The sequence below is a fragment of the Rissa tridactyla genome, unplaced genomic scaffold (assembly GCF_028500815.1).
Source record: "Rissa tridactyla isolate bRisTri1 unplaced genomic scaffold, bRisTri1.patW.cur.20221130 scaffold_29, whole genome shotgun sequence".
Taxonomy (NCBI): Eukaryota; Metazoa; Chordata; class Aves; order Charadriiformes; family Laridae; genus Rissa; species Rissa tridactyla.
The window spans coordinates 1748543-1773501 of record NW_026529507.1 but is presented as its reverse complement, the minus strand read 5'-3'; the positions used below and the strand labels follow the sequence as shown (position 1 = coordinate 1773501).

General features: G+C 52.6%; 3 protein-coding genes across 3 annotated transcripts; all 3 read left to right on the top strand.

The window, feature by feature from the left end:
• Window positions 1-567: 567 nt before the first annotated feature.
• LOC128903253 (olfactory receptor 14J1-like) lies at window positions 568-10433 on the top strand (the record flags this gene model as incomplete). Its single annotated transcript, XM_054187266.1, has 2 exons — window positions 568-1209; window positions 10428-10433. Coding segments are annotated over 2 exons (648 nt in total), but the record flags the coding sequence as incomplete, so codon positions are not given.
• A 2153-nt stretch (window positions 10434-12586) lies between these two features.
• Window positions 12587-12964, top strand: LOC128903377 (olfactory receptor 14I1-like; the record flags this gene model as incomplete). Its single annotated transcript, XM_054187395.1, has 1 exon — window positions 12587-12964. A coding segment is annotated over exon 1 (378 nt), but the record flags the coding sequence as incomplete, so codon positions are not given.
• A 3-nt stretch (window positions 12965-12967) lies between these two features.
• Window positions 12968-15545, top strand: LOC128903252 (olfactory receptor 14J1-like; the record flags this gene model as incomplete). Its single annotated transcript, XM_054187265.1, has 2 exons — window positions 12968-13429; window positions 15540-15545. Coding segments are annotated over 2 exons (468 nt in total), but the record flags the coding sequence as incomplete, so codon positions are not given.
• Between the last annotated feature and the right edge of the window lie 9414 nt (window positions 15546-24959).

Below are 24959 nucleotides of genomic sequence, written 5' to 3'. Positions count from 1 at the left end.
ACACTCTTGCAACTGTGGTTTCATGGCAATGGGGGTGCAGAGACTGACAAGCCCTTTTTTCACGAGGAGAGGTTTATCTGAGAAATTGGGACACCAGGACTGCCCACCCCATTCCCACGAATCTGCTGCTGCAGAGCAGGGCTGACTCCTGGGCATCCGGCGGGCAGAGGTCCCGCTCCTCCTGGCACACCTGGACAGAACCAACCAGAGCTCCAGCCACAGAGCTGAATGAAGATCTGACAGAAATGGAAAAGCAGAGCAGAGCGTGAGGTATGAGAACTGGTGTTGATTTTTCTCAGAAAAGTCTCCCCTAACTTGTCACTGTGCTTTCCTCCTTGTTCAGTGCTCCACACCAAAAGGCACCAAATGTCCAACAGCAGCTCCATCACCCAGTTCCTCCTCCTGGCATTCGCAGACACACGGGAGCTGCAGCTCTTGCACTTCGGGCTCTTCCTGGGCATCTACCTGGCTGCCCTCCTGGCCAACGGCCTCATCATCACCGCCATCGCCTGTGACCACCGCCTCCACACCCCCATGTACTTCTTCCTCCTCAACCTCTCTGTTCTCGACCTGGGCTCCATCTCTGCTACTCTTCCCAAATCCATGGCCAATTCCCTCTTGGGTACCAGGGCCATTTCCTACAAAGGATGTGTTACACAGGACTTTTTTTTCTTTTTCTGTGCTGCAGCAGAGTTTTATCTTCTCACCATTATGGCCTATGACCGCTACGTTGCCATCTGCAAACCCCTGCACTACGGGACCCTCCTGGGCAGCAGAGCTTGTGTCCACATGGCAGCAGCTGCCTGGGGCAGTGGGTTTCTCCATGCTCTCCTGCACACGGCCAATACATTTTCCCTGCCCCTCTGCCAAGGCAATGCCCTGGACCAGTTCTTCTGTGAAATCCCCCAGATCCTCAAGCTCTCCTGCTCACACTCCTACCTCAGGGAAGCTGGGCTTCTTGTGGTCAGTGCCTGTTTAGGCTTCGGGTGCTTTGTGTTCATCGTGCTGTCCTATGTGCAGATCTTCAGGGCCGTGCTGAGGATCCCCTCTGAGCAGGGACGGCACAAAGCCTTTTCCACGTGCCTCCCTCACCTGGCCGTGGTCTCCCTCTTTATCAGCACTGCCGTGTTTGCCTACCTGAAGCCCCCCTCCATCTCCTCCCCATCCCTGGATGTGGTGGTGGCTGTGCTGTACTCCGTGGTGCCTCCAGCCGTGAACCCCCTCATCTACAGCATGAGGAACCAGGAGCTCAAGGATGCCCTCTGGAAATTAATGACCAGGTTATTTTCTGCAGCAATAAACTGTCTCCTGCAAATCACTCATAATGTAATTCATTATACGCCAAGCCCGTCTTCTATAGGTTTGGTTAGGGGTTAGGTAACTGTCTGTTAGGTTTGGTTGAGGGTTTTGGCTTTTTCTTGCCTTTTTTTTTTTTTAAATTATATACTTTTGTCCACAAATAAATGTCATTATTTGAGATTTTTTTTTTACTACCTATCTATCCAAATTTCTGAGACTCACAGAGTCATGCCCAAAATCCTTCTTCTCAGGCCTTTTCTGGAGCTGCAGGGGTAGAGCCTGAGCGCCGAGGAGGAGGGGAAAGAATCCCAGTACTTGCAGAGCACCAGCACTTGTTCTTTCCGGGACTGCTCTATTTTCACTTCCACACTCGCCTTCTGAGCCCCTGTGTTGATCTAAGGCCTGAGTGCTCTGGCAGCTTGGTCATGGTGCTGCTGTGTAGCAGCTCTGTGATCACAGGCACGGAGAAGCAATGGGCACCTCTGAGAAAAAGCTCGTCTGCATAACAGAGTTTCCACCATGAAAGGGGATCTGCTCAGGGCAGTGCAGGAAGGATTAGGTCTTCTTCCACAGTTGCTGTCAAGAGCGTTCCTTCAAACGTGCCCTGGTGAGGGATGCCCAGTAAAGAGGTAAAGAGTGTGCGTGTGCAGGGTGAGGGCACACACAACAGTGTCCTTGCACAGCCACACCTCCAGGGACAGGACTGAAGGACCAGCAGAGCGGGGTCTGGTCTGTGCCTTTGTTTGCTGGACACCCCGGGGAAGCTGTCCCAGGGCAATCGTCACAGAACAGACACCTGAAACCACCATTTGCAGAACTGGACGCCTACGCAAACCCAGAGAGGATGTTTGTCTGCCTGTGGAGAGACACCGAATAACGAGGTCAGAAGTCCCTGTTTGCATGGTTCAGAGGAGATTTCGGCATGCACACCGTGTGCATGTGGGGACATGAACCCGAGAGAGCACAAACACCAGCAGCTGTTCTTAGAAATGCCCGAAAGTGCTGTGGGACAGGCCGTGTCCCTTCATTGGAGAGTAACGTCCCCTGGGAAACCCCCTGAATGCAGCACTGGGATGGGCTTCCTTGACCCCAGGTCCCTGTGTCCATTCCTCACGCCGTGGGGCATCTCAGAGAGGTGCCGAGCAGGGAGACACAGCGCGGGGCTGAGGTGCTGCCGGCCTCTGGGAGTGGCAACAGGAGGCCATGGAGTCTGCTGCAGGGCCTCTGCCCGTGCCAGGGAAGGACTCGTGTCTCTGAGCAGCCCTGCCAGAGCCCTGACAGTGCCGTGTGTGTCTCCAGGAACACCTGTGTGCTACCTCACCCTCCCCTCTCTTCATGGCCTGTCCCTTTGATTACACGGTGTGACAGAAGCACCTCTGTGGAGCATCTCCCCTGTGCAGTCCGAAAGGGTTCTGCAGGCGTGAGCGGCATTGCCCTCTAGAAGATGGCATTTCTCACCTCTCACAGAGCACAGAGCACGTCTAGGGAGTAGGAATGCAGTGAGAGGCACACACCCTCCATGTTTCACCTCTCTGAACGTCCTTCACGATATTTTTAAGCACCTGACAGTGAAGCAAATGTCTTCAGAAATAGGTGGGCTGGGCTCTTTGCACCAATGCTGAAACTCTCCTGATGTGAAACCATTACATTCATCATGGACTTTGTTTTCATAACCTCTTTTTAGACCCAATCTTCCCCTTCCTGTTCATGCTGGAATCCTGTGTGTGCAGCAGAGCTGCACTTGGGGGCAGCTCTCCTGCCCAGCATGGGCAGGCAGAAGGCCTTCTCCACCGGCTCCTCTGCCCTCCCTGGAGCCACTCCTTTCTGCGGCACCCCCACCACTGTCAGTGGGATGCCCAGAACAGCCCTCCTGAGAGAGTTTAACAAAGCCCTGTTTCAACACGCACCTCACCCCTGCTCGATCCTCTCATCTACAGCCTGAGGAGAAGGAAGGATGGGGGTTGGGAGGAACTGACAGAAACAGCTTAGGAAAGCTGTCGGCTGCAGAGAGATCCCGTTGGAGTCGTGGACTTGTAGGAAGAAATCACTTCTGGTTTTCTTCTGAAGCGGCCCCCAAGGATCTGGACAGCGAGTATTGTGTCCTGGGCACTCCTCTGGCAGCGTGTCATAGTGAGAAGACTTTTGGTGTCATGGAGATGGAGAAGGCTGGCCAGTGCCATTGTGAGACCTCTCTCCAACACCTTGGAAAGGCCAGAGCCATCTGAGAGCCTTGGAAAAAGCAGAAATGAAACCAGTTTTCAAAAAAGCAGGAAGGAGGATTGGGCCAATGACAGACTGGTCAGCCTCACCAGGGAAGGGATATGACAAGTCCTCCTGCAGCCATCTGCAGGCGTTTGAAGGACAAGAAAGGGATGGCAGAAGACATGTGGGAGGGAATAGAAGGGGTTGTTGTGTACCCAGACTTTAGCAAGGCCTTTAACATGGTCTTCTGTAGTCTCCTTATAGCCAGGTTGTTGACAGCCGGGCTGAAGAAGTGGACGATGTGATTGGTGGAAAGCTGCCTGAATAATGACGGAGGGACATCATCTGTGGTACAAAGTCCTGAGGAGAAGGAAGGATGGGGGTTGGGAGGAACTGGGAAAAACAACTTAGGAAAGCTGTCGGCTGCAGAGAGATCCCGTTGGAGTCGTGGGCTTGTAGGAAGAAATCACTCTTCTGAAGTGGCCCTGAGGGCCTGGACAAGTTAAGTATTGTGTCCTGGGCACTCCTTGGAAAGTGACGCCTCTGGAAGTTTTCCAGAGTGAGAAGGCTTTTGCTGTCAGGGAGATGGGGAAGGCTGGCCAGTGTCATTGTGACATCTCTCTCCAACACCTTGGAAAGGCCAGAGCCATCTGAGAGGTTCCTGGGGCCTTGGAAAATGCGGACATGAACCCAGTGTTCCAAAAGGGCAGGAAGGAGGATTGGGACAATGACAGACTGGCCAGCCTCATCAGGGAAGGGGATATGACAAGTCCTCCTGCAGCCATCTGCAGGCGTTTGAAGGACAAGAAAGGGACGGCAGAAGACATGTGGGAGGGAATAGAAGGGGTTGTTGTGTACCCAGACTTTAGCAAGGCCTTTAACATGGTCTTCTGTAGTCTCCTTATAGCCAGGTTGTTGACAGCCGGCCTGAAGAAGTGGACGACGTGGTTTGTGGAAAGCTGTCTGAATAATGACAGAGGGACATCATCTGTGGTACAAAGTCCTTCTGGAACCCACTTACTAGTGGCATCCATCAAAGACCAGCCCTTGACAACTACTATGGAACATTATTATCTCTCCGTATGATGGCAGACAATGCGCTTTCACCTCCTTTGTAGATGATGCCAAGCTGGGGGAGCCCTTGAGGAATCCCACCCTGTTAGCACTGTTGGTAGCAGGAGAGTTGGGAAGGATGACTGTGGTGGGTTAAACATGGCAGGGCACGGAGGGTCGGAAGGGAGAAGCGTAGAGGGATGGCACCTTTGGGAATGAGCGCACAGGAGAGGTGACCCAAAGCTGACTAACAGAGTACTCCATCCCACCTGCATCTTGCTCAGTATAAAAGCTGAGGGATCACAGGGCTCAGGCTCTTTTTTCAATGTCAGATGCCAGCTGGAGGAGCGGTGCTAGAGGAGGCTGGGAAGCAAAAGCGTGGTTGTGATGTGACAATTCACAGGAGGAACTCAGTGCCCCGAGCAAGAGTGGGGAAAACTGGAGGACGCAGGCGGTGCAGGGGCCCAACTGGCGAGCTCAAGGGGGGCAGGAATAGCAACCAGCTGCCTCGTTGGGGCAGAAGCAACACTCATTGCCCTCCAGGCGTGTCGTAGGGTAAAACGAGATGCTAAAAAGCCACCCACAAATGTTTTTTGGAGCTGCAGGGTGGGAGAGCAGCTGGGTGGGGGCCTGGCAGTCACCCGAGGTGCACCCGGTGCAGTTGCTCAAGGGGGTTCTTTGGTAGCACTAGTTCAGAGTCAGTCTGTGGCTGTATCTTGGGGGGTAAATAAAATTCATTGGAAACGAACTTGTAAGACACCAAGTGCTTTGCTGCAGGAGTCTCACAGACGCAGTCCTGTACCTGGGAAGAGTGGAAAAGAAGTCCTCAGCCCCCCGACTGTGCCAGCCAAAGCTGTGAAGGGGCTCGCTGACAGCCCTGGGCAGGTTTTTATTCCTGGGGCTGGTGCGGCTCCAGGCAGAGGCGGGAGCTCTGTGGGCAGATGAGCAGCCCTTGGCCAGCAGTGCCTGGGGCAGCCCAACAGCTGCCGGCTGGTGGCTGCAGGAGGTGCCCCAGCTGTGGTTGCTGAGGGGCCACAGTGCATCCCCGTGCATGTGGGGGTGGCCCCTGTCACAAAGGGGCAGTGATGCGGCACCCACCCACTGCTTGTGAGCTCACCTGGCCAGGGCTTGGCATCCTCAAGAGCGGGCCAGCCAAAGCTCCTTGGGCTGAGCTGGCCTTGGGACAACTCGGCTCCTTCCTTTGCCACTTGCTTGGCTGCTTTTTCCCAACCATTCATTGTTTACTGCCCACTTCTCCTCATCTTCCATCCTCTTCCAAAGATAACAATGATTTGACCTTAAGGACAGTTCATACAGGAGGTAGATGTGGGATCGAAGTATCGTCTGGTCTATACCTTCGGAGCTTTAGGATGAGCTGTTACAGCTTTATAGGCTGGCCAGATACGCGCTATGGGTAGAGTTCCTATTTGCTAATTGTTATTTCTTCAACACATCCTAGGGTGGGTAAGTAGGGGGTGGCAGTGTACTCTGAGGCTTTGGGCTCCGTCTGGAATGAGAAGAAGCCCATCCTGACGGATGCGGTAGGAAGAGAGACAGAAAAGGAGCACAGCAAAGGCAGCTGTTAAGGCAGCGGCTGAAAGCCGGTCCCTCCTGTGTCCAAGGGGGCAAAGTGTGGGGTGGAGAACCAGAGGGCTCTGCTGCTAATGGCAGCCAGAGGGAAGCAGCAGGTCCTCTTCAGAGAAGGTGACACCCAGTGCAGTCTTCCCAAAGGGCCTTGGTAACTGCTGTCAGTTGGAGTCCTGCGACAGGGACAGCAGGGCCGTCAGCTGCAGCTCTGCAGCGGCTGGAACTACCACTGAAACGGTGCTGGTGGCGGATGCTGTTCTCTGGGTTTAGTTTGGGATTTTTTGTAATTTATTTTGTTGAGGTGCAACTATTTCTTTGCACTCAGGTGTCAGGATTAGCACTGATCTTCTCTTTCTGGAGTATGTCCTGGCATCCTTCATCATCCAGAGATTTCCCTGCTGTTCCTGAAGAGGAGCGATGGCCTCAATGGGGCCACCCATCACTCCTGTGAGTGACGACTTCACCATCAGGCTTGGACTTTGTGAATCCCCAAAGGCAAGGGACGTGGCTGGTGCTCCGTCCCTGAATGGTGATGTACCGGCAATCGAGAGGGGATTCTGGGGTGAGTCAGTCATGACTTATGAGCCAGTTTTGACATCTCATGTCATGACTTCTCATCATGATGAGACATGAGGGATGCCCCCATCCATCCCCCATGTCCATTCAGCACCCAAGCACATCATCAAGGCCTTTCAGCCTTCAGTTCCCTGAGTGTGTTCTGCACTCCAGTTTGGGAAGAAAAGGCCTATTTTCACCCATGGCACTGAGGAAACTCCCTTTTATTGCAGAGATACCACAAAGGAGGCCAGCATTACCATGGTTCCATCCCATCTCCTGAATGTTCCATCCCATCTCCCATGCTCAGTATAAAAGATGAGGGATCAAAAGGTCGGCTCTTTTCTTCAATGGCTCTCTTTGTTCAGTGACTGATGTCTGAGGAGGACCCTGTTTCTCTGACTTTGATCCTGATCTGTGCGTTCCTGAATCTATATCCGATATCCAGTTCCTATCTGGTGCTGAGTCCAGTCCTTGACTTCCCCAGTGCCTGCCATTGACATCTCCCTCGGAGCCTGAAACGGTTTTGTGTGCATTGTATCTATTTCATTATTTCCTTTATATTTTATTATTAATATTTCATTAATGTAACTACTTCAATGAACTATTACTTTTTTATTACAGTAACCATTTTTTTCTAAACTCATAAATCTTTTTCTCTCTTTTCTGTGTCTCCTTGGAATGAGAGGTGGGGGAGAGCATCTGTCATCTCACCATTGGCCAATCTGCCCCAAACCACGACAGCCCTCCTGTCCAGCTGGTTTTCACCCATCTATTTATCCATCCATGCAGACCATAGTGTGCTGACATTGAACATTGTGGGGGATGATGCTGAAAGCCTTGCTGACTTCCAGGTAGAAGACAATCATTGCTCTTCCTTGCCCAGAAATCCTCTCCTTTCTTCAGAAAATGTAAAAAGGATGGCCAGGAAGAAGCTACCTTGGGTAAATCCAGGGTAAATCACCTTCTCTTTCAGACACCCAGAAAGGGGTGTCACAGGGGGGCACAGCCTTCTGTTACCCTGCTCATCCTTTGGGCCTTTTTGCAAGGTGCATGCAATGTTTGGGTTCTTACAGTAATCAGGGAGTTCCCTCAGACTCCGTGACCTTTCAAAGATGATGGAGAAGGGCCTCACGGTGACACTGTCCTGCTCGCTCAGGTCCTTGGGAGCCTGCCCCTCCAGCCCCATAGGCTGGTAAGGACTATGTTTGCCCAAGTGACACCTGAATTGATCCGCATTCACTGCTGGTTATTTTCTTCCAGACTCCTGCCTTGAGGAGCAAAGGGCTGAGAGACCTTGCTGGGGAAGACTAAGGCAAGGGGGATACAGTATCTCATATTTCTCTACACCTGTTCTTACTAAATTCTGCAGTGGCCACAGATAATCTTTGGGTTTTTTCTTGCATTGGTCTGGAAGTACTAAGAGATCCTCTTGTTGTCCTTGAAGCTCTTGCAAGGGTCAACACTAAGGAAGATTTGGCTCCTCTAAAGCCATCCCTATTTCTAAATTCCTGCATCAGTCCTTGCATCCACGTTCCTTCCTTAGCCAAGCTGCTCTCCTGAAATGTCTGGTTGTTTTCCGGCTTATGAATGTTGACAGTTCTTATGCTTGGAAGATGCTTCTCTGAAAGACCAACTGTACTGAGCTCTGCTGCCTTTCAATACTGCTGCCCATGGGCCTACCACTGAAAGTCCCCTGAAGAGGCTAAAATCTTCTCCCAGTATTTCATGGTCCCTACAGCCAAAGCTGACACTGGTTTTCGCATCCCTGATCAGCACTTCCTCTTTTGCAAGGACTGGATTGGAGTGAGCATCACCTTTGTTGGTCTGCGCCTGTGCAAAGAAGTTGTCCAAAGAGACCCCAACACCAGCTGGACAGTATGCATCCTGCCATGCTCACCTGCCAGTGAGTGTCATTAAAGTCTCCAATAGCACTTGGGGTCATGGATCTGAGGACTTCCATGGCTTGCTTAAGCAAACCTTTCTCCACTTCCTTACCCTGATTGCAGGTGCTTTGTCTCCAATGAGGGTGTCACACTAACAGGCCTCTCCTTTGACCCTCACTCACAAGGGCTCACGCAACCTGCTGCACATCCCATAGAGGAGCTCCACACATAGAACAAGCTCCTGCACATGGAGGGCATCTCCCTCCTCATCTTCCTGGCCCGTCTCTCCTGAAAAGCCCCTATGCACCATGGCAGCACCACTGTGAGCTGTCCCACCACCCCTTGCCACTTATTCCACCAACGTACAAACTCTAGGATGGTACATGGGACTCCAGCTCCTCCGGTCTGTGCCCCAGGCTGAGGGCACTGGTGCACATTTGGTCTGCAGCACCTGAGCTGGAGCACTGGGGCCAAGCTTGGACTTGTCCCAGGCAAACCCAGTACCAAGTGCCCAAGACCCCACACCTGCTAATGCTGTGCTCGAGACCAGAGACATACTGGATGCGACGGCAGGCGGCAATGTGAAGGCACTAAACGAGGAAACGCTGCTCCCTACAACACCAGAAAAGCCAGGCTGGGCTCTGTAGCCCTGGAAGAAGCAGGCTTTGTTGTCTGTAGTGTTGCTGAAGACCTGTGGCGGAGGTGAAGCTGATCTCCAGGATGACAAGGTGCTGCTCAAAATGTCCTTGCGTGTGGATAAGCTGTGATCCAGGAACACTGTGAAAATCATTCACCTGTGTCGACTGTCTCATCAAGGGCCTCAGGAAAGGATTGTTGAAAGAAGAACTGGGAGAGTTTGGGAGCAGCCAAATCATTTGAGGCCCCAGTGTGATAGGCTTCCTGTTCATGACCTGCTCTGCATCAGCTGAATGGAGATGGGTGAGACCGTGCCTCACTGCAGTGGTGGGTTTCAGTCGCTGATCCACGGAAACTGAACGTGCCTGAGATGCCACATAGGCTTGCACAAAGGAACCAAATCGGCCTGCAGTGCCCTCTGAGGTGTCCCTCAGGCATCTGCTCTGAACACCAATGGCTTTCCCATAGGTCCTGTGCGGTCCCTGCCAGCCTGTGCTGGAGAGTGCTGGCATCTCACTTAGCACCACAGGCCTGTGTTTGGCCATTGAGAAGCTTCCTGAGTTGGGTTAAGCCATGTAGGGATGTCCATGAAACAACTGCCATTACAGTCAGTGGAGAGCTAGGAACTACAGCTGATGGAGAAGAGAAAGAGAGGGACTTAGGTCTGTTTGCTCAGCTGATGACCTCTGTAGGCTGCTGTAGATACAAGGAAAAGGAAAGGTTTTAGTTGTCGTAAACGTAAACACCTGCTGTCATTTCCATCTGCCAAAGGAATTCCTCACAAGGCTCCAGGATGGTGCCCCCCGATGCTGCCTTGTCTCTCAGCATTGCCGCATTAGAGCTTGCAGTCACCTGCAAATGTCTTGGACAAGCTCTGGTGTCACCTCCAATGTCACCAGGTGTTTCCACCTGAACAACACCCTCAATCTCCATTAAGTAGCCTGAGAGCTGAGACAAGGAGCTCCCATACAGCTGCCTGTGTTTGTGCACACCTGAACTGAGGCAAGAAGAATCCCACCTCCTGTGGGTTTGTGGAAGGAACAAGAGGGAGTCCTCTCCTAGCCCAGGACTTCAAACCCAGGATGAGATGCCTCAAATGATTCAGCTGCATCACTGCACCCACCAGGGGTAAAGAGCTGTGTGGGTGTCCTGTCTAATGGTGAGACAAGGAAAGGCTATTCTCATGCCTAACTCTGTCTCTGGTAATAGAACTGACACAGCTGGAAAGAAGTGTCTCTGCCCAGCTGAGGAAGGGAACCTCAGTGCTGACTTCAGCCTGTTTCCCAGCAGGTTCTCCCGAAGCCCCAGGGACACCTGAAGGGAGGCCAAAGTGGGCAGAGAAAGGGCTGCCTTGGGCTGGTCCTCTGCTGCTGAGCTGGGCTGGGCTCCTGGGACAGAGGGAGCTCATGGCAAGCGGGCAGCACTCCTTCCACAGCACTGCAGAGAGACAGCTCTGCCCAAAGCGCAGCAGGGCTGAGGGCACTGCCTGCAGGTGCCAAGGGGAGAGGAGCAAGGCAGAGATGTTAAAGGCACTCTAGGAGCGGGGGGATAGCTGAGCTCTCACTGCGGGAGGAATCTTCACAGCCCTCTATATGGTAAGTCTCTGGCTGCAGGGTACTGAGTTTGGTGTTCTTTGGAGGACATCCTAGACCTGGTTCATCCCGCAGCCTGCAGGACCTGGCAGGAGGATTCTCAGAGATTCCCAAGTAGAGGAGGAGGACGTGCTCTGGAGCAGGGCTTCCCTGCTGCACTTCAGTAGGTCGGGGCACGGTGGTTTCCTTGTCTTTGGGATGACTGCAGGGGTACCAAACTGGGTGTGCAGCCAGAGGAGCCCAGGGCTGTCCTTCCGCAGACGGTCCCTGCACCCCGGGGGATCACTGCCAGGGCATTTCCAAGGAAACTTTTCAAGAGGCTGGTCAAAGTGGGGATTACCTGAAAGGGAAGGAGTCTGTGCTTTGAGATGAGTCACCTTGTTTGGCTGGGTGGACAGTGGGAGATGGGACTTTATTTTCCCACTCTTGCGAAGGCACGGGGTCGCCCACTCCCTTTGAGTTCTCTGAGCCGCCCCTTTGCCCCTCTGCAGGCAGAGATGCCCTGGAGCAGTTCCCTGCTGCCAGGAGGTGTTTGCAGGGCAGAGCTGAGCACATCGCAGGTGGGATGGGGTTCTCTTTGTGTGAGCACTGCAAAGGAGGAGACCTGGGCACAGAGAAGTGGTTCCCAGCAGAGACAGCTCCAGGCAGCAGAAACATTGTCAGAGAGGGAGGAGATCCCAGAAACGTGAGGGGAGGGGGGATTCGGGCACCCCCCTGCCATCCGCTGCAGTGCAAGCACCTTTCCTGCAGCAGCTCCCAGGTCTCCTCTCCCACACAGTGCAGCCCCCCACTCTCAGCGTCACAAACACTCGGCCATCACTTTCTTTCCCAACAGCTCAACCAACAAAGAGGGAGATGGGGATTCAGCTTCAGCTGAGACACAAGCACTTGGGTCCTGCCATGCAGATGTTTCCATGGAGGAAAAGCAGCCAAATCCCCTCGCGGACTTTGGAGCCAGGCACCAGAGTGTGCCTGACTGGAAAAGACCTTTTAGGACACCCCATCTTAAAGACATTTGGCTCTTTCCCTGAGGGGGCCCTGCTGAGCTGCAGGCTGCCCTCCAGAAGGTCACAACTCTCCCATGGCATCTCTGTGTTTTCTAAGTACCCGACAGAGAAGACACCACAGCGCTAAGGCCAAGGAGATGCCATGGGACGGCTGTAGGTCGGCAGGTGCAATGAGGCCTCTGTGTCCCTGGCTGGGAGGGGAGAGATGAGATTCCTCTGCTCTCAGCAGTGTCCTGGTCTTCTGGGGGGAACACCTGGGTGTTACTGTCCTCAAGCTCAAAAAGGTGCCTGCCCAGGGCAGCTGGGAGCAGGGCTGAGGGACAGGTCAGCTCTCCACACTCTTCACTGAGGGACAGTCCCTTTGCCTGCCAGCACCCACAGGATTTCACTTGGAGTGCAGCAGGAATGCTCCAAAACTCCTCAGCTCTTGTGTGACAACTGGAACAAAATCCACAGAACAAATTCCCCTCAACTTTGCTCTGCCGTCGGGTGAATTAGGAGTGACAATGCTGAAAAGCACTTCGATATCAAAAGTGGATGTAGGCTAAGATCACCCCGTCTTCCTATCGACCAATTGCTGTAGGCAGGACTGAATCCTGCAGAGCCCCCTGCTCCCAGCGGCACCCTCAGCCAGCACCAACCACAGCTCATGAAAGGGACCTGCCAAAGGTCTGCTTGAAAGGGGAGAGGAACTTTCAGAAGTTTTTCTGAGAAATTGAATAGACTTTGGTCTCTTCTTTGAACAGGTCCCCATGTGCAGAGGACAAAAATGTCCAACAGCAGCTCCATCACCCAGTTCCTCCTCCTGGCATTCGCAGACACACAGGAGCTGCAGCTCTTGCACTTCGGGCTCTTCCTGGGCATCTACCTGGCTGCCCTCCTGGGTAACGGCCACATCATCACCACCATTGCCTGTGACCACCGCCTCCACACCCCCATGTACTTCTTCCTCCTCAACCTCTCTGTTCTTGACCTGGGCTCCATCTCCACCACTGTCCCCAAATCTCTGGCCAATTCCCTGTGGGGCACCAGGGACATCTCCTACACAGGATGTGTGGCCCAGCTCTTATTCTTTTTCTTTTTCATGTTAGCTGAGTATTTTCTTCTCACCGTCATGTCCTATGACCGCTACGTTGCCATCTGCAAACCCCTGCACTACGGGACCCTCCTGGGCAGCAGAGCTTGTGTCCACATGGCAGCAGCTGCCTGGGGCAGTGGGTTTCTCTATGCTCTCCTGCACACGGCCAATACATTTTCCCTGCCCCTCTGCCAGGGCAATGCCCTGGACCAGTTCTTCTGTGAAATCCCCCAGATCCTCAAGCTCTCCTGCTCACACTCCTACCTCAGGGAAGTTGGGCTTCTTGTGGTTAGTGTCTGTTTAGGCTTTGGTTGTTTTGTTTTCATCGTGCTGTGCTATGTGCAGATCTTCAGGGCCGTGCTGAGGATCCCCTCTGAGCAGGGACGGCACAAAGCCTTTTCCACCTGCCTCCCTCACCTGGCCGTCGTCTCCCTGTTTCTCAGCACTGCTGTGTTTGCCCACCTCAAGCCCCCCTCCATCTCCTCCCCAGCTCTAGACCTGGTGGTGGCAGTCCTGTACTCATTGGTGCCTCCAGTACTGAACCCCCTCATCTACAGCATGAGGAACCAGGAGCTCAAGGATGCCCTATGGAAACTGGCTCAATGGACGTTGTTTCACCATTAATAAATTGTCTCCCCTTCTCCGCATGTTTTCTAGACTTTCTGTTAGGCAATAAGCCTGCTTTTTTCTCTTGCAGTCATCCTGCTTCTGTATAATTTTCTGGGTTTGTACCACTTGTCTTGAGGTTTGTTCCAGTTGTGTCTGACCCTTGCACAACACTGTGTCAAAGGTGACCTGCCTAATAGCAGCTCTTCAAGAAAAAGGCCTCTCCCAGGTGCAGTGCCTGGATGCTAGGTGCTTCCTCCAAAGGTGCTGCCAATAAAATGTCCAACGAACTGGTCTTTCAAAGAGTCTCTTCTCCCTGTGTTCTCCCTGTGTTTGGGGTTAAGCTCACTGTACTATTGGGTTCCGTGGACCAAATGTTCTGGTTTGAAAGGCTCTCTTCTTGTCTCCAGTGGTAGTGGAGATGGTGCATGAGCTCCCGATTACCTCCTCAGGCTGCTTCACATGTGTCAGGACTTATGGCATACAGCAGGCTCTATGGAAATGAATTTGGACGTGTGAGGAGAGGATGGGGACTCACCACGTGCCCTGAGCTGGGAGTGAATGAAGACACAGGAGATGAAACATCCACAGAGGTGAAGTCCCCCACAAGCAAAACACTAAACTGAGGTATGCACAAACAAGGACTCTGCAATGCCCAGAAAGTCAGTGTGGATCCGGTAGGCGTGGGAAAGGGAGGCTGGAGAGGTGTGGGAGCTGCCAGAGGACCCTCAGGGCCAAGGAATGTCGTGCTGTCCTGGGGAGCGGGGCTGATGTGAGCAGAGGAGGGGGCAAATTCACTCAGGGTTGGGGGTCACCTCAAAAGGCTATCAGGAGAGGCAGAGAGTGACTAGCCTGTTTTCCTCATTGCCTTGAGGCCAGCACTAGCCTGGGGCTGATGGGGAGGCTGAGCTCCTTGTCTGCCCCCCAGGGGCTGTGTGCCCTTCAGAGGAGCTGGGGCTGTGGAGTGAGTGCCGAGAGCTCTGCAGCAACTGTGGTGGGCACTGCTGTGGGACCAGCCCAGACTGGGCAGCTGTGCTTGGCTGGGCAGAGGAGAGGGCAAGGGCTCTGGAGAGAGATGAGGAACAGCTGGGATGGGCTGGTAAAAGCCTGGGAGAGGAAAATGTCAGTGTAGAGCTAAGTTGTGTGAGTGTGCAGGGTGTGGGCACTCCAGGTGTGGCCTCACCAGTGCCAAGGAGAGGGGAAGGTCACCTCCCTCCATCTGCCAGCAATGCTTTTCCTGATGCAGCCCAGGAGGCTGTTGGCCTTTGTCATGGTGGTGCATTGCTGGCTCATGCTCAGCTGTTTGTCCTCCAGGACCCCAAGGTCCTTCTCTGCAGAGCCACTATCTAGCCAGTCAGCCCCCAGCATGATGCCCACAGTGTGCCTAGATCACAAGCTGTCCTCCCCCAGGGACTTTCTCAGCAGCAGCTTGTCCTTCTTGCAGATCAGCTCCACCTCTGCCATAGGTCCCACAGTGCTTCAGAGTAACCTGGGACAGCAAACCCCTCTCCTGCCAGGGCTGCGCAGCCAAGGCCTGTTTCTCTCTGGCCTTGGGGACTGCAGCTTTTACTCTCGTTGTGGGAATCTCATCCATCGTTTTGTGTCCACCTGCCATCCACTCCAGCATGCCTCTGCAGGGTTTCTGGCAGGAAGTGTGGCCTCTGGGGGACCCACACCGGAGCAGGCTGCGAGTGCACATTGCTGGCTCACGTTGAGCTTCTCATCCACCAGCACACCCAAGTCCCTCTCCTCAGGGCTGCTCTCAAGCCATTCTCCACCCAGCCTGTATTTGTGCCTGGGATTGCCCCGACCCACGTGCAGGACCTTGCACCTGGCCTGGTTGAACTTCATGAGGTCCACACAGGCCCATCTCTCAAGCCTGTCCAGGTCCTTCTGGATCGCATCCCATCCCTCCAGCTTGTCAACTGCTTCACACAGCTTGGTGTTGAAACAAAGAACTCTACACAACAGCACTTGGATACTGTGAAGTCCGTGTTCTTTATTCGGCTTTCTTGTTGCCCTTGATGCCTCTGGCCAGATTTGACTCTCTCTGGGCTTTAGCTCTCCTAACATGATCCATGCCTGCTTGGACAATTTCTCTGTATTCCTCCCAGGCTACCTGTCCTTGCTTCCACCTTCTGTAGGCTTCCTTTTTCTTTGATTTACCCATGGTAAGTCCATGCTGATGGTTCTTAGCACAGCTGCCAAATGGGCCACACTGATGCACAAGTGGAGCTGGTACTGCCAAGAGGCAGAGCTGGTCAGAGATGTGAAGACCAGTCTCAGCCTTGGCTGTAGTGACCATCAAATGGTGGTCTCCCAGATCTCCAGGGGAACAGGGAAGGAGAGGAGCAGAGCACAGGCCCTGGACAGTAGGGAAGGAGGCCTACTGAGGGCACTGGCAGGTGGGCTCCCATGGAAACCATGTCAGGGCCCTGAAAATATCCACAGGCCTTCATGGCCCTGAGCAGCTTCACCTGGGGCCTCCTCCCACCCCTCTGTCCCTCAGCTCAGGATCCCCTTTAAGCCCAGGCCTGAGGTTCAGCCCCAGCTTGATCTACGCTGTAGGTGTAAAGGTTCTCCAGACGCAGCCTTGCCTGTCCATGGACCTTGTTGGTTTGCTCTTGCAGGCTGACTTCCCAGCTTGATTCTTTATCGGGTGGACCACGAAAGAACTGCCATTCACTGAGCGGCCCTCCAAGTGCCAGACCCCAGCTGATTCACAGGGGCCTAGGGCCTTTCTGCTTTCTTTCTTCATGTCACTTGGTCAGGTTTGGGGAGGAGAGGAAGAAAAGCATGTGAGGTTTCTGGGTGCCAATGCTGAAAGTGGGAAGCCGAAGCATCCCATGTGAAGTGATGTAAAGGCTAGGCTAGTTCAACACTCTTATTTTCAACTCCTTTCTTGGAGGCCTTCAACCTTCCACAGGAATCTGGAAGCTCTGAGATCCCTCCATCTCACTCTCTTTTAGCAATTAAGTTGATAGTAACCAAGCCAGAGGCTTTGTTTCCATTCTCTTTACAGCCTCAATCACCACTTGGTCTGGAGATGTGGAGAAGTTTGTAGAAGAACAAGAAAGACAAGAAAGTGGCTGTTCCCAGGAATCTCAGGAGGCATGGCATACTGATAGCTTTGTTCAGGAAGCTGGTCAAATGCCTCAAGGCATGACCAATGCTGGTCAAATGTTGCTCAAGGCTTTATCCCGTAGGAGATGGAAAACATCCAAGGACAGAGATGGCACAATGTCACTGGGAAACCTCCTGCAATGCTTGGATGCCCCCACAGAGAAAAAGATTTTCATTTTCTTTGTCCTGAACCTTCCTTATTTCAACATCTGACCATTGTCTATTAACCTCCTGCCAAGCACCACTGTCACAAGCCTGGCTCCATGGCCCTGAAAATGTCCCCATAGGGACACACAGGCTGCTATGAGCTTCCCAAGACCTTCCCTTCTCCAGGCTAAAGAAGGCCCTTCCCCTTCAGCCCCTAAGCATCTTGGTGGCCAACCGCTGAACTCGCTCCCAGCTATCAGAATCTTCCTTGCTGTGATGTGCTGACCATGGCCAATAGCCAATAGCCCAGCAGCCACACAGTCGCTCACACTTTCTTCCCCATTCACAAGTGGGACAAGGAAGAAATAAAGTGTGAAAAGTTTGGGGTCAACATAACAATTTAACTGGTGAAGAGAAGAGATTAAAAAAACCTCAACAAGTGAAACGGAGACCATCACTCAACACCTCCCACAAGCAGACTAATGCCCAGCCAGTCTCCAAGCAGCAGACTCCTTAAACAATAAAAAACCCCACCATCTTCCTCCTGTGCCTCAAGCTTTTATTCCTGAGCATGAGGTCATATGGTATGGAATATGCCTCTGGTCAGTTTGGATCAGCGGTCCTGGCTGGGTCCCCTCTCAACTTCTTTCTCACCTCCCACCTACTCACTGGAGGGAGCAGAATGAAGAAACAGAGAAGGCCTTGACACCATGCAAACTCTGTTCAGCAATACCCAAAACACTGGAGTCTTCTGAGTTTTCTCAAGTCCCACGGGCATAGGAAACAGCCATCCTCCGGGACTTCTTGTGGTCTGGTCCAGAAGAGAAGCCGTGCTGGGCTGGCCTTTTTCCTTTAGGAGAGTTAGACCAGCAGCCCATGGAGGACCCCGGTGGAGCAGGCTCCTGGCAGGACCTGCTGCCCAAGGAGAGGAGCCCATGCTGGAGCAGGTTTTGCAGCAGGACCTGTGGCCTGTGGGGGACCCACACTGCAGCAGTCCACGCCTGAAGGACTGTACCCTGTGGAAAGGATCCACGCTGGAGCAGTTTGTGGAGAACTGCAGTCAGTGGGAAGGACCCACATTTGGGCAAGGTCAGAAACGAAGTGTTATGAGCTGACGGCAACTCCCATTCCACAACCCCCCTGTGCCACTCGGGGCAAAGGTAGAAGAGTTCAAGTGACCATGAAATGATAGAGTTTTCAATTCTTGGTGAAGCGAGGCGGGGAGCCAGCAGAACTGCCACCTTGGATTTCCGAAGGGCAGACCTTAACCTGTTTAGGAGCATGGTTGAGAGTGTCCCTTGGGAGGCAGTTTTGAAGAGCAAAGGTGCCCAGGAAGGCTGGTCATACTTCAAGCAGGTGCTCTTAGAAGCACAGGAGAAGGCCATCCCCATGTCCCGAAAGACGAGCCGACAGGGAAGAAGGCCAGCCTGGCTAAATAGAGAGCTTTGGCTGGACCTCAGAAAAAAAAGGAAGGCTTACATTCTCTGGAAAAGGGGCTTAGCAACTTATGAGGATTATCAAGATATAACAAAGCTATGCAGGGGGAAGATTAGAAGGGCCAAAGCTCAATCAGAACTCAGCTTGGCCACTGCAGTTAAAGACGACAAGAAGAGATTTTTCCAGTATATCAACAGAAAAAGGAAGACTAGGGAAAATATAGGTCCACTGATGAATGAGACGGGTGCCCTAGTGGTGGAAGACACAGAGAAGGCAGAGTTACTGAATGCCTTCTTTTCTTCGGTCTTCACTGATAAAGCCGTCCCTCACGCATCCCATACCCTGGAGGCAAGGGGGAAGGTCGGGAGAGAGGAAGACTTTCCCTTAGTTGAGGAGGACCGGGTCAGAGACCACTTGGCCAAGCCGAACGTTCATAAATCCATGGGCCCTGACGGGATGCACCCGCGAGTGCTGAGAGAGCTGGCAGATGTTATCGCTAGACCGCTCTCCATTGTCTTTGCAAGGTCATGGGGAACAGGAGAGGTGCCTGAGGACTGGAGGAAGGCTGACATCACTCCAATCTTCAAAAAAAGGCAAGAAGGAGGACCCAGGGAACTACAGGCCGGTTAGTCTCACCTCTGTCCCTGGGAAGGTAATGGAGCGACTCATTCTGGATGTCATCTCCAAACACGTAGAGGAACAGGAAGTTATTGGAAGTGGGCAGCATGGATTTACCAAGGGCAAATCATGCCTGACCAATCTGATAGCTTTCTATGATGTTATAATGGGTTGGCTGGATGAGGGGAGAGCCGTAGATGTCATCTACCTTGACCTTAGCAAGTATGGGCTAGATGAGGTGACGGTGAGGTAGATCGAGAGCTGGCTGAGTGACAGAACTCAGAGGGTTGTGACCAGTGGCACAGAGTCCAGTTGGAGGCCTGTAACCAGTGGTGTCCCTCAGGGGTCAATACTTGGTCCAATTTTGTTCCATATATTCATCAATGACCTAGATGAGGGGACAGAGTGTATCCTCAGCAAGTTCGCTGATGATACCAAGCTGGGAGGGGTGGCCGACACTCCAGAGGGCCGTGCTGCCATCCAGCGTGACCTGGACAGGCTGGAGAGCTGGGCAGAGAAGAACCAAATGAGGTTCAACAAAAGCAAGTGTAGGGTCCTGCACCTGGGAAGGAAGAATGCCAAACACCAGTATAGGTTAGGGGCAGACATGCTGGGAAGCAGCTCTGAGGAGAAGGACCTGGGGGTCCTAGTAGACAGCAAATTATCCATGAGCCAGCAGTGTGCCCTTGTCGCCAAGAAGGCCAATGGCATCCTGGGCTACATAGGAAAGACTGTGGCCAGTAGGTCGAGGGAGGTCATTCTCCCCCTCTACTCTGCACTGGTGAGGCCACAACTGGAGTACTGTGTCCAGTTTTGGGCTCCCCAGTTCAAGAGGGACAGAGAACTACTGGAGCGAGTCCAGCGAAGGGCAACCAAGATGATTATGGGACTGGAGCACCTCCCTTATGAGGAAAGGCTGAAAGAGCTGGGACTCTTTAGCCTGGAGAAGAGAAGGTTGAGGGGGGACCTGATTAATGTTTACAAGTATCTAAAGGGTGGGTTTAAGGAGGACGGAGCCAGGCTCTTTTCAATGGTTCCCAGCGACAGGACAAGGGGCAATGGGCACAAGCTAGAACATAGGAAGTTCCGTTCAAATACACGGAAAAACTTCTTTACGGTGAGGGTGACAGAGCACTGGAACAGGCTGCCCAGGGAGGTTGTGGAGTCCCCTACTCTGGAGATTTTCAAGACCCGCCTGGATGCAGCCCTGAGGGATGTGCTTTAGGTAATCCTGCTCTAGCAGGGGAGTTGGACTAGATGATCTCTAGAGGTCCCTTCCAACTCTGAAGATTCCGTGATTCCGTGAGTTAGGAATGAAGTTGAGCCTGGGAAGAAGGGAGGGAGAGAGGGGGGAAGGTGTTTTGAATTGTGTTTTATTTCTCACTGTCCTATTCTGTTACAATCAATTGGAAATACATTTAATGAATTTTCCCAAGTTGGGTCTGTTTTGCCCATGGCAGTAATTGGTAAATTAATTGGTAAACAAATGATCCTCCGAGTTTATTGCTATTGACAAACGTGGCGAGAGTTGCCCTCATGCACAAATGCAGTTACTTCATGGTGAAGGCAGTCAGGTTGGCGAGGCATGACTGACCCTTGGTAAGTCCATGCTGATGGGTTTTGGACACGTTCTGCTGTTGGTGCCCACAAATGTCACCCAAGAGGACTCCAGCTGATGGCCCGCTCCTCACCGATGTGAGCCTGTGCAGCCTCTGGTTCCCTGGGGTGCAGTGTTGGATTCTTCCAAAGACGGGTGCACCACTTGCTTGTCCTCTCTCACAAGAGACCTCTGCCAATCCCATGACCTCTCAGAAAGGATATTCCAAAGAAATATTGATCTTCCCTGTGACGCCATTACAACTATTCTCCCTGTTACACAGTGCAGTTAGTTTCTCTAATTTTTTGTCTACTTGTCCTGATACAGTGACCATTTCTAAAGTCACCTTTTCAGATCCAGACTGTCTAGGCAAAGGCCCTTTCCGTAATTCTTCAGTTTTCTTCTCCATTTACTCTTTGTTCATCCAGGTACCTCTCGCCCACGCTGCTGCTTTCACCTTCAGGGACTGAACAGCCTGACTGTCTCTCAACAGTCTAATTGCCTCCTTAGCCAGCTCTTTAATTATGTTTATATCTATCATTTTTTATCTAACTACCTAAGTTTATCCCTTGTAGAAATCAACTTCATTAGTGGTAGCTTGTACTTAGCATATGATTACAGAATATCATTTATTGTTTATGAAAACTGATTGTGCTTTACTTTTCTTTTCTGAAGAATGGGGAAAATTCTCCTGTGCCTGGGTGCAGCCAGGTCTCTAAGGGGCTCAGGTGGGAGATGGAGCAATGGAGCTGTAACCTCCAGCTGCAGAGACCAGTGGAGAAGTCTGATGCAAGGAGCAGTGATGCAAGTCCCAGGTGGGCAATGTCAGAAATGGTGAGGTTGGGGAGGTGAGGAGCAAGGCTGTCCATCCAGCGATGGACATCAAGGGACTGCTTTACCTAGGTGTCCAGACTTCCTGAGGAAACACTCTGCACCAATATCAATCAGAGAATGCTTCTATCACCTCTTCTGCAAAGTGAAAAGTAATAAAATATATCCTTTAACAGAAAAGATCATTTTTATCAGATGCATTTTGAAATCTTCCTACTTCATTACACTATGAAACCTCTCCAATTAGCTGTACAAGTCTTGAAGAAAATTACAAAAAGAGAAGCTTGTTAAGGCTTTCTGTCTTTTAATGAGCCCCATGGGGTATTTGCTGCTGAGTCCACAGACCTCAGATACTGAGAGAAGATTGAACAGAGTGCTCAAGAAATCAGAAGTCAAACTCCAAGTACCTGGAAGCATTAATGAGCCCCACTGAGGGCCATTCCTGACAAAGCCTCCCCAGGGACTCGTTAGAGCAGATAATTGGAGGCTGTGATTGCAGGTGGGCAAAGGCAGAGTGCAGGTGGCTGTAATGCTGAAGAAACCCTTGGTTGGTTTGATGCAGCAGAAAGACCAAGCCCTCAGCCCCAGGCCCTGGCAAGGCAGATCCTGTCCCTCACTTGTGGCCCAGGGCTCTTCCTGGGGCAGAGGGATGTGAGGGGGAGCAATGCCAAGTGCAGGAAAATTCTGTGACACCTCCTGGCCTCCCAGAGAAGGGGCGAGGAGGAAGCAGAGTCCTGAGGCTCAAAACAATCACAGACTCATGGAATCATCTATGTTGGAAAGGATCTTTAACATCATTGTGTCCAACTGTAAACCCAACCCTGCCAGGTCCACCACTAAACCACATCCCTGTGTGCCGCATCTTGTGGCGCTGCGCTCTCCCGCTTCTGCCCCTCCCCAGCTCCTGCTCAAGCCATAACCATCAGTGGGAGGTGTGATGAGTGTCACCTGGACTTTGGGGGATGGCTGGCAAGACAGCCAACACACTGTCTGGAGTGGGGGCCTAGATATTTTGTCCCCATGCGAATATGACTGTAGGTCAATTCTCTTACTCTATAAATAGTGGACAGCCCAAGAGTGCTTGGAGCTCTCCTGCACGGCAGTGGGCTGCATGCCAGGATCTCCCCTTGAGCAGGGATGCTCGCTTAAGGTTCTCCTCCTAGACGTCGAGAGATTCCTTGCCACAACAGATTCTCGGTAGGTGATTAATAGAACGTTAAACTGTGAAATCTTAGCTAAGTGATAGAAAGGATTGATTGCACATATATAATCCTTTAGACATAAACCGTTAACCAAGGCTGGGACTAGCATTGGATCCAGCCTCAGGCAGACTCCTCTCCGAGAAGGAGTTTAGAAAGCAAGTTGAGCCTCATGACTCAACGGGAGGGTCTCCCTGACAGCTTGTCCGACCCTGTCCTCTATGCAATAAAGAATCAAGTGTACCTTGTCATCACATCCCATAAAACACTGTCGCGTTCACTACTAATTTTGTTAAATCACTGTTTGTATATTAATAAATATTTCACTCTTCACGCCCAGGCATCTTAGCTTTGTTGGACGCCCTACCAGTGAGCCCAGAAACCTCAACCCATGGAAGAGAAATCCCAAGACATTTCACTGCTCAGAAAGTAAAAGCTGGAAGAAGCCTTGGGACCATTAGTGTGGATGTCCCACCACCTATGTTAGAGTCCAGAAAGTTTCCAAGATGAAGAGACCACACAGGCTCCAAACACAGCCACAAGCCTCATTTTGGCCTACAAAGGTATTCAGAAGGAAATGACTTCACAAACACAGACCCCAGTCATGAGCCTGCTGCTGGATAATCATGTGCCCAAGCAGCAGTGATCCCACAAGCGACCTCTAGCTGCTGGTGTGTTCCATACATGCTGGCGTGTCCCATACTGTGTGTTGCATTCATACGCATGCTGCTGGCATGTCCCATACTTGGGGCCTCACAAGAACCAAGCCTGGTCTTCAACCTGCTGGCCTAAGGGGTGCTCTGGAACACAGGGCTTCAAACACCCACGAGCTTGCTCATGGTCTCTCAGGTCCTCAGGCAGCAGCAGCTTCACAACTGGCATTCAGGCCATTTGCCTGCTGCGGGGCTATCAAGGACTCAGGCAGAAGTGACCTCCAAGTCAATATCTGCCTGCTTCTGGCCTATCAGAGATTGTGGCAGCACTGACCTCATAACCAACATCCACACCACGTGCCTGCTGCTGGCCTGTCAGGTACTCATGGAGAAATGACCTCGTAGGCACCGAACCCAGCCTTGAGCCGGGGGTTGGCCTGCCACCAGGTTCCTGCCGTTATAGCAGCGGTGACCTCACAATCAACACGCCAGGCCTTGGCCTGCTGCTGGCCTGTTGGGTTCTCAGGCAGAAGGGACCTCACAAGCATCTACCCTAGATGTTGCTGGACTGCCATGTCCTCACAGAATCATGTAGATTGAAAGGGATCTTTGGAGATCGTCTAGTTCATTCCTGCTGCCCTAGAGGGAGTCAGCCAGAGCAGGTCACTTAAGATGTCCAGGCTGGTTTTTAGTATCTCCACGACAGGACACTCCACAGCCTCTCAGGGCAGCCCGTGCCAGGGTTCTTGATGCCAAAACCTGTTTTCTTGAGTTCAGTTGGAATTTCTTAGTTTTGAGGATTGGGGCTTAGCGCATAAGCCCTGTGTGGGGACGATGAGGGACATGGGCTCCTTCAACCTGGTGAACCTCCTCCAGCGAGGGTCACCAACCAAAAGGAATAACCTCACTCCAAGTATGGGAGAGAGATGGATGGGATATGACAGATATAAACACATGGAAGGATTTGGCTGAAGAGATTATCAGCCTGCTGAAAGACCAGGGCATTCTTCCAACTGCCTGAAGCTCAAAGCAGCACCTGGGGAGTTTAGAGGGATGTGACTGAGCGAGGAGTAAGGGGATGGGAAACTGGAGAGCAATGGGAAGGCGGGCCCTGCTGCCCCATTAACGGTCCAATGGCCCCACCGTGCTGGAACCACATGGGACAGGTGTGCTCAAGGGTGGGGAGACATCTCCCTGGCAAAGTACCCCGGCAGCCCTCAGGGCTCTGTCCCCCTCAGCCCTCCTGTTTTGGTGGCCTCCCCCAGTGCCTGGGCCACAGATGGTCTGTGTCCCCTCAGTGCCAGCCCCTCTCCCCAGGCCAGCACAAGAGTCCTGCTCCAGGCACAGAGCAGCCTGCCCAGAGTGGGGGCCTGCAGAAAGAGGTTTCTCCTTCCCATGGATTCCTCCCTGCAGGCACAGAAATGCTCCCTTGCTCTTCTCCCTGGTCACCCTTTCTCCCCAGAAAGCCTTTCCCCAGGTGAGTGTGTCCAGGCTGGCCTGGCTGGACATTCCTGGTTCCCACCCCATGCTTCCTGCAGGGACCTGAGCTGGCGGTGCTGCTCTGCAGAGGGAGGGGGCTGTGGTGCCCTGGGGCCATGGGGTGACCCTGCACTCGCCATGCTGGTCAAGGTGGGGAGCAGCCCCAGCCAGAAAGGGATCACTGCTGCTGAGTCCCCTTCCATCTTCCCTGATTGCTCAGTAGACAAGGACAGGGCTTGGCAGGACAATGGGGTGTCTTTAGTGTCACAAAGGGCAGGGAAGGGCTGCCCTAGATCGGTCCCACAGGGTCTCCAGGACAGTGGGCTGAACCATTGTCTAGTCTTTTGTCCCTTTGGCCTGCTGGCTCCTGGCAT